Genomic DNA, 8,806 nt, shown 5'->3' on the forward strand with positions numbered 1-8,806 from the left:
GAGCTGTCTGGATAAGGATAGAAAACAAGGCAAGTAGGATCTCCTTTTCCTGTTCCTTCTTCAGTATCTCCCTAATTTGTGGGGACAGGCCATTGTGCCATGAGATGGAGAGGATGGGAAAGCCAAGAGCAGACCCTGGGGATTCTACATGGAAGCTCCAGATTCCAAGAGAGCCTCCTCTGTTGCTTTCCTTCTCCACAAGCAAGCCGAGGCGATGGATCTGAGGCCCCACCGCCCTCAAGCGCGGCCGGTGGGCACTAGGGGGCGCTGACAGCAGGGCCAGGCAGGCAGAAGTGGAGCGCCGGTGGGAGCAAGAAAAGCAGGGGCTTCCTTAGGATGGGGGGCCAGGCCTAAGGAAGAAGGCCCCAGAGGAAGGACCCACCAGGATGGGGAAGGCTGGCCCTTTTTTACAGCTGAGGGACAGCTTCAACGGCCTTGATGCAAAACACCCCCATGTCCACACTGCCAAGGAAGCCAGGAAACAGGAGCCCAGGCCCCGGCTTGGTACCACCACTGTCCCTTAGCACAGGCCCCCAGCAAATACCCCAGCAGCCTCGGTGGCCCGACCAGTGAGTCTTCGTGGACGCACCCCAGCCCATCACACCACAGAGCAGAGAAAGTCGTCCAGCGGCCTGCAAGGTGAATGTGCTCTTCCGGGGGACCAGGGACAGCCTGAGCGCCTTGCTCGAATTCTCCCTTTCCCAATCAGGCCTGGAGAAGATGGACTGGGGCAGGGTTCTCCCTCGCCCCCACCCAAGGGTAACCCAGGCTCTGCTGAACGTCTCTCTCCTCTGCCTCTGCCCTGGCTAAGCCTGCACTGTGCGCCTCGGTCTCCTGACTCCAGGTCACCCCCATACCGAAGCCAGCCCCCGTACCGAAGCCAGAGCGGGCTCTCTACTGCACGGCCCTCATACTGCTCTTCGTCTGTGTGAAAGCCCTCAACCCCTCCTAACAGTCCTCAAGGCAAGGACTTAACTCCCCAGCACTATGAAATGGCCTTCCATGGCCTGCCGCCAACCCCTCACTAGTGGTACCCAGTGTGCCTGACACACAAAAGTGATGAAGCTGTGCGGTGCGTGGCCCTCCAGGGGGCTCTGGGCTTCTGGGCCTGTGCTCACAGAACTCGCTCTGACTAAAAAGCCCTTCACCGGCTCCCTGGCCCCAGAACACCCACTCATCTTCCAAAGCTTAGCACCAACGTCCACTCCTCTGTGGGCTCGTCCCATCCCCTCGCAGAGCCCGCAGGATCCCACCCTGCACTGTGCTGACTCCTAGCCCAGGCCCGCTCACCCTCCCATGTGTCTCCTCATCCAGGGGAGACCCCCTCAGGGGGCTTCTGTGCCTCATAATCTCTGTGTCCCTTGTGGTCTGGAAAATCATGAGTGCCCTAAACATTTCTAGAATGAATGAATGAAGGAATGAATGATGTGCGAAGGGGAGGTGGGGGCCCATTATTCAACACAGACTCACAGTGAAAGAAAACGGGGGCCTGCTGGCCCTGGGGCAGCCTGGTGGGCGCTTTTCTCCAAGCCTCCTCTCAGACCCCTTCTCTTCCTCCCCCTGCAGACAGGGGTGTGTGTGTGGGAAGTGGCGGGGAGGAGGGCTGCTCAGATCCCCGCTCCATCATCCCGGCCGCCCAGCCCTAGGACAAGCGGCAAATGGAAATGTGTGGCCTTACCTTCCTCCATCCCGAACGCATGCTTTGTTACTGTTGGGTTGATCACGGACGCTGGGCTGTTGGCATTGTTTTTTTTTTCCTTTTTTTTTCCCTTTTGAAAAGAAAAGCATTGAGGAATCTTTTTGGAGAAGATGGACAACGATTGAGAAGTACACTGATCTCTGCAAGCAGGTGGAGAGATGTCAGGAGGCGCGGGGCACACCAGGGGAGGGGAAGCTTGCAGTCGAGGAGGACAGTGACATGCATGTGTCGGGGCTGGGGACCAATCCGTCTTGGGGGTCCCAGAGATGGAAGTGCTGTGACAGAGGGAGCCAAGACCCTGTTCAGCGTGGGGGAGGGGAGGAGTGACAGGTTCAGCATGAGGAACGGTTGTAGGAAGTGGGAGGGGTGGGGACCTATGGCACATGCAGTGCCAGCTGGGGCCCCATGCGGTTGGGCTGCCAGAAGAGGACAGGGAGACAGACTGCAGTTTTCAGGGACGCCCTTGGACCATCTGAGTCAGTGGCCCAACTCCTGGCTGCTGCCCTCCTTCCCCACTCCCGATACCCCCAGGTCTGGGCAGCTGTCCTGCGGCTGAGGTGGTCCGTCAGGAACCTGCCAGGGCCAGGAAGAGAGTGCCGGGGGCTCTGTGGGAGGGAAGGAGGGAAGCATCCCCAGCTGCCTCCTCGCTTAGCTGTGTGGAGATTCTGGTCAGTGGGAAAAGCTCTAAAAGAACTTATTCTCCAGGCCCCAAAGTAGGGCAGGAGAGGAGTGGCTTCCAGACAACTGGCTAGACCCAGTCACCTCACTGTGACCTTGCATTCTCCAGGAATGTGGTCCCCTGGTCAGGGGGTGCTATATCCCCACATTGCAGAGAGCAAAACCAAGAAGAGGAAGAAGCCGGTAGCCCTGGTTCTGCAACTGCTCCCCTTGCCCCTGAGAAAGAATGGCTGCTGGTGCGGGCCACGGGATGCTGGCAGCTCCGGCATCACTGAGACCGGCCCCCATGCCCACACTGGAGAGCTATCCCTGTTGGCTCATGTTGGAAATGGGCCTGTTACCCGCAGCTGCCCTTCTAAGCCTTGGGCCAGGATGGACAGGCCACAGGGGTAGGGGGATAATGAATGAGTAGCGACTGAAAGGTGCCTCTGCTCTCATGAAATAAGTGAAGGATGAGACAGCTTGATCCTTGGCACTACTGTTCTCAGGGTGAAAAGAAAAAGGAAGCTGGATCCTCATGTTGCCCCATTCCATGTGGAGTAAGGTCCAAACTCAAAGGTGTCAGAGGGGCTGGCCTTGTGAGAGAAGCAACCCTGGCCACCTAGGAGCCTGTGCCAATGAAGATGGGACGGGGTGCTCTCTGTGAGGAGGCAAGGGCACAGCCGCCCACACCTTGCCCTCCTCCTGAGCTGGGCCATGCAGCATGAGCCCCTGCCCCTCTGCCCACAGCGCGGTGTTGTGTCCCCTTTGCCAGGCTGTGACTTGATGGGCAGCAGACTCCCTGGGAGGGGTGAAATGCGGAGAGCACAGGGCCTATATGAGATGCAGGGAAAGCTGGGGAGACCAAACCAGGGGCCCCAGCAGCAGGTCAGATCTGAAGTCAGGCCGGGTCAAGTGGCTCACACCCGTAAATCCCACACTTTGGGAGGGCAAGGCAAGAGGATCACTTGAAGCCAAGAGTTCAAGACCATCCTGCACAATACAGCAAAACCGTGTCCAAAAATTAAAAGATTAGTGGGGGTGTGGTAGCACGTGCCTGTAGTCCCAGCTACTCAGGAGGCTAAGGCAGGGAGATCCCTTGAGCCCAGGTGTTCCAGGCTGCAGTGGGCTATGACTGTGCCACTATACTCTAGCCTGGCATCTCAAAAAAAAAAAGGAAGTTCTGCCTTGGGCTTGGTGTTCCCTAGGTCTCTTCCGAGCTGGACAGCAGGGAGTATGTCTGGCTGATCAGAGGCCCTAAGAAAAGCTCCTCTGGCTTGTGGTTGCAAGGTGGGGGACACTGAGCCCTAGTCTCAGGGGCCTGAGAAGGGCCAGGGAGGGCAGCGCTCTGTGTGTTTGTGGTTAGGAAGAGGCCGCCTGGGGCTCCTGGATCAGTCTTCGGGCAGCTCTGGCACTTCTGCCACCACAAAAGGAGCAGCGTCTATGGCTCTGTTTGTGAGTGTCAACATGCTGCCCACTGAAGGGACTGGTGAGCACTGTGAGTGGGGCCTGGCTGCAGTCCTCCACCCAAGCTGCCTGGGGAAGCAGGATGAGACCTCAGGGTCCAGCCTGACCCTGCTCCCACAGCTCCTCCCCTTCCAGCAGTGAGGGGAGGATGTTTCCCCCAGCCTCAGAGAATCCGAGAAAGGCAGAGGGGCAGTGTCTGCCCAGGTTGGTGGAGGCATTTAGGGAAGTGGTAAAGAGCACAGCCCTGGCCACCTGTACCTGGGAGACTTTGGGAAAGTTACTTGAATCTTTGTCAAGCCTGAGGTTCCCGAACATGAGGTTAACATGTCTGTGTCACGGCCTGGTTCTAAGAATGAAATTAAATAATGCATGTAGAGTGCATCACAAAGTGCTTAACGCTTCCAGTCAGCAAATGTGAGTTACTATTATTGCTGCAATCGGATTAGTCACTGTGATGATCCGCAGGGCTACAGGGTCCCTCTCCAGCCTCCCTCCCCAGGAGGTGTCTCTGCCATCCAGGCTCTCATCAGCTTGGCTTCCACTGGAGCTTGGGAAGGAGTCTTTCTTTTTAATCAAGAAATGGCCCAGGGAGGAAGATGGCAGATATGTGTTTACAGCTTTTCATTTCCCCCCTCGCCTCTTTGCAAATACCCTCTTCCAAGATGGAAAATAAATTTCCAATCCTGTTGACACGCATCGATTTTTCCCTCCTGCACCCACCTCTCAGCTCTCCCACATTAGCAGGGGCTATGGTTAAGACCCTTGCTGGGGCTGGGCTCGGTGGTAGCCCAGGGGAGCAATGGCTGCACGGCGTACAGCAGACAGTGAGCTGCCGGGGCTTGCCCAGCACCTGGCTTTGAGGAGGTGTGCAACCAACAGCTTTGGTCCCCTTCTGCTGGGGCTTCTTGAATGGGGAGTGATGTACATCGTGGGGGAGACCCTCTCATTAGGAGGTCAGGCATTTTCTGCATTTTCCCCTTGATGGGACATGTGAGGTAGAGACCAGGGACCACAGGACTGCTAGAAGTTCAGCAAATGGAACATATGTGGTCTGCCCCAAGCGATCAACTTTGTCAGCGAGGGGCCTGTGCGCAGGGCCCTTATGTCCTACAAGCAGGACCAGCTACGCAAAATAGGGCTTGGAGACAGAGTGGCTAGGTGGAGGGAAGACGGACGAAACGCATGGGGCTGTGCAGGGCTGGCAGCTTCCTGGTGCTGGCACCTGGAGAGGGGTGGCCCAGGCAGACATGGCTCGGGGCTGCTTGTCTTACACCAGTCCTGTGCCTGGAAACAACTGCTCTCTCTTCCAGAGCGTGGCTGGGGACGGGGAGGCCTGCTCAGTCAGACAGAGATGGAGTTGGCTGAGCCTGCCTCTAAACCCCTGACAGCCTTGTCAGAGACCACACTCTGGGCTGGAGCCAGCCTCAGCCCCCAGGGCACTTTTTAGGAGGTGAAAAGTGCAGCAGTTAAAGGCGGCCCTGTTCCCGCCGCACTCAGCATCCCCACCTCCCAGGCTGCCTGGCTCCCCTGAGCTTACCCCCCGACCCTGCAGTGTGGGGCGCCAGAGCTCACTGCCACACCCACAGACCAGGGGTCCTCTTGGCCCACCAGTAGGGAGTGCCTGGGAGGATGGGGGCTGGGCTGGGAGGGACTGAGAAGGCAGTCCCCGTTCTCCTCTGGAAGGGGTTACTGTTCCCTTCCCACACATGCTAGAGGAAGGAAGGAGGGCAGCTCCTGGAAGCCGAGGATTAAAAGACTCCTCTGGTTCTGCTAACAGGAATCCTGGTTGGGCTGCTGGCACCAAGGAGCAGGTGAGAGGCAGCGCTCCCTCCGGCCTGCTAAGAGCCTTCACGCCTAAGTTTGAGCACAGACCCCTGGCCCAGGCACCTCATGCACTGGTGCCTTCCCCACAACACAGCCTGGGCTCCTGCCAGCTCTTGCCTGAGTGCTGGGGCCTGGGGACAGGCATGGCCTCCCCCCTGGCTAGAGTCTCTTTCCACCCACAGGCTCCTAGGAACAGGCTTTCTCTCCTAGCCCAGCTTTTGTTTCTGACCAGAATGAGGCAAGACCACATGGCATATCCTGCACCCACCCCCGCCAGCTCCTAACACTGAAGGGAAACCTCTGGTGCTCTTGGCTCGGGACCTCCGGAACTGCTGTCCTTGGCCACTGGGGCCAGGCACAGGGGCTTAAAGCCTCAGCAGGGTTTGCTGGGAGACCTGAGTGGAGAGACCTCAGATGCTGCCAGGCGTCCACCACCCCTTGAAGGTGAAAGTCATGACCGACATCTGGCTAGGGAGAGGGCTGAGGACGCTGCATGTCAGGAAAGCAGAGGGCCCTCTCTGTGCCTGAGCTTCCACCCGAGAAACCAGGGAGGGCACGGGCATGTCCCCTTCCCCCGCCAGCTCCCCTTCCCTCCAGGACCCATAGAGGAAAGCTGAGGCAAGCCCTGTCTATGACAGCAGGCCAGTGCGGCCTTAATGCCATGAGGGGGGCTTAGAGACAGACTAGAGCCCTGGATCCCCAGCAGGGACAGGGCAGATGCCAGGAGACGTGTGTGCTGGAATGCTGGGGAGGGAGGAAGAAGGTGGGAAAGGAGGGGGAGGAGAGAGGCCTGAGGACTGAGGAGAACTCGGGAGGGGCCTCTCCCCAGCTCCTGTCCCACGTTTACCAGGCTTGTCACTTATGGCAGTCACACCTCTCCTCTAGAGCCTGCTGTGCCTGTGTGTGTTGTGGGGAGGGCACTGGAGTTCCAGGTGGAGCTTCAGCCCAGCCCGGGTTCACCTTTGCGGCTTTTGAACCGGTGAAGAGTGGTGGCACCGGCATGTCTGAGCCTCCGGCTATGCTGGCCTGGGGGGGCTGGGGCCATATCCCCCACCCTGGACAGCTGCCACACCTCACTCCCAGGAAAGCCGCCTAACTCAGGCCTCCCCAAATCTTGGCTTCAAAGGAGAACATGGCTGGATCACCCAGCCACCTTGACTGGACCCCACATCCAGGGAGCCTCTCGGTGCCCATACATTAGTGAAACTTGAAACCCTGACCAAGGGAGAGTACATGCAGTCACCACACGCCATATGAGGGAACAGAAAAGGCTGCATTGACCCAGCTCCTATGTCCCTGTTTTGATGTGTCTGAGAAGCCAGGCTCAGGACCGGCCAGTTGTGGAGAAGTCCTGGCCTACAGCTCCCCGTGGCGGCCCAGGGAGGAGGAGGACTGTGGCCTCAGTGCTGTCACAGATGTGCCAAATGACCTGGGCAAGTCACTTCACTTCTCATCGGCGTCAGCATCTGTGGCACAGAAGGGGAGGGTCTGTCTGCTCCAGTGACCACACTGGGTATGTGCGGCTCTAACGGGAAAAGCACGCGGGGGACTTTAAGAAGCAGAGCCCGCACCGGACGTGCACTCGAGGCCTGTGGGTAAAGCATAAGCTTTGCTGCCTCTGCCGTCTCCAGCAGGCGGAGAGCCCCCAGGAGCGGGACTGAAATGCCCCTCCTAGCTCACTCCTCGGTGCCACCCTGGGAGCAGAGCCTTGGCTGATGCCCTTTGGGGGGACTCAGTGCTGAGGGGCATGGCAGGCGGGCTTGGGGGATGAAGAACGCCCGGCCAGGTGCTGCCATGCCACCCCTCTGTGTGGAGGGGCCTGGAGGAGTCTCAGGCACTAGCACACAGGCCTGTTCTGCCCGGCTATGAAGAGGGCACAGGGCTTGGAGGCTCGCCCTTGGCACCAGGTGCTGGCAGCTGGCCTTGACCTGCCTGTGTTCTGGAGTCCAGCCTTGAAGCTTGGAAGACCCACCCTAGTTCCCGGCTCCCCGAGGTCCCCTCCAGCGTGACGAGATAGCACCGGGCCCTGTGGACCACAGAGGAGCGGCTGCCCTTTGAATGCTGCTGGCCAGCGGGCATAGCCACATCTGGTTCTCATTCAAATGTCCAAATGTAATTAAATTCCCTACAACACAGCGGAAGAGTTTGGTAAGATGTGGCTTTCCCCTTCTCCATCAAGGTTAAGAAATCAGTCTCTCATTCCATGGGCAGACGTGCGTTCCTCCCTGCCACTGGTCCGTCCTATTCTGCAAAGGCTAAGGCCTGTGCTCTGATCTGTTATCTGGAGCTTATGGGGCTGGGGCCAGCATGGGACACCCGGATCTCCCCAACCCCCATGTTCCATTTACCCACCTGAGAGGATTAAGAGCTGAGGCCAAAGCCGCGGGCTTGCAGCTGAGCAAGGCAGCGTGCTGGGGGTTGGTCAGGGGTGGGGGTGGGGGGTCAGTACCCCTACTCCTTCTGAAAGGGTCTCCCCGACCCTGAGGAGATAGCACTGTGCCGAGGCTCACCTCAGTGACACCAGTGTCCTTCTGCTGCTGGGATGTGGGGGTGTCATAATAATCTGCTGAGGGGACCCCTGCTTTCTCTGTAGCTCTTCACAGTAGGAAGTGCTTGAGGATTATGATTCTGGAGTCTTTGGGACAAGGAACCCCCTGTGCCTGGGCATGGCCCTACAGCCCAGGGCAGGGGAGGCCCTTCCCCACCTCTTACTTCTCACCTTAGAGCCCTGGGACTGCTTCGAGGAGGTGCCCCCTCCCCACCCCTCCCTGTACATGAAGGAGGAGAGGCATGAGAGACGGTGGAGGAATCCGCCTAATAGACAAGGACCCACATGGTGCCTGAGCCCTCTCCAGGAATCTCCAGGACCTCCACATCTCACAGACTGCCACTTCTGGCCTGGAAGGGCTCTGGACAGCTTAAGGGACAGCTGGGTCCAAGGTGCAGTCCTGTGTGAGAGGGGGCGTCCTGTTTCAGGCTTCAGTGCCTCTGCTCCTCGGCCTCCTGCCCAGGACTTCCCCATATCCAAATCCAGACAGCATGGTCCCTGGAGGGCTGCTTTTCCCAGCTTCCCTTCCCACTGGAGGATCTTCAGTTCACGGCATTTATGACTTTCATAGGAATGGGTTCCATTCTACTTCCTCTATGTTTCTAATCATT

At 58.4% G+C, this 8,806-nt stretch overlaps 1 protein-coding gene across 7 annotated transcripts in view; it reads right to left on the minus strand.

The window, feature by feature from the left end:
• Positions 1-8,806, minus strand: part of BCAS3 (BCAS3 microtubule associated cell migration factor) — a 679,070-nt gene that overhangs the window by 2,409 nt on the left and 667,855 nt on the right. For 4 of the 7 annotated variants that reach the window (XM_017539912.2, XM_017539919.2, XM_017539914.2 and 1 more), the window contains one exon: positions 1,679-1,769. The exons of the other annotated variants lie outside the window; for them this stretch is intronic. In XM_017539912.2, coding sequence (XP_017395401.1) covers positions 1,679-1,769 — 91 coding nt within the window. The remainder of the gene's footprint in view (positions 1-1,678; positions 1,770-8,806) is intronic. 7 annotated transcript variants of the gene reach the window in all.

Source organism: Cebus imitator, unplaced genomic scaffold (assembly GCF_001604975.1).
Source record: "Cebus imitator isolate Cc_AM_T3 unplaced genomic scaffold, Cebus_imitator-1.0 Scaffold121, whole genome shotgun sequence".
In the NCBI taxonomy this organism is placed as follows: Eukaryota; Metazoa; Chordata; class Mammalia; order Primates; family Cebidae; genus Cebus; species Cebus imitator.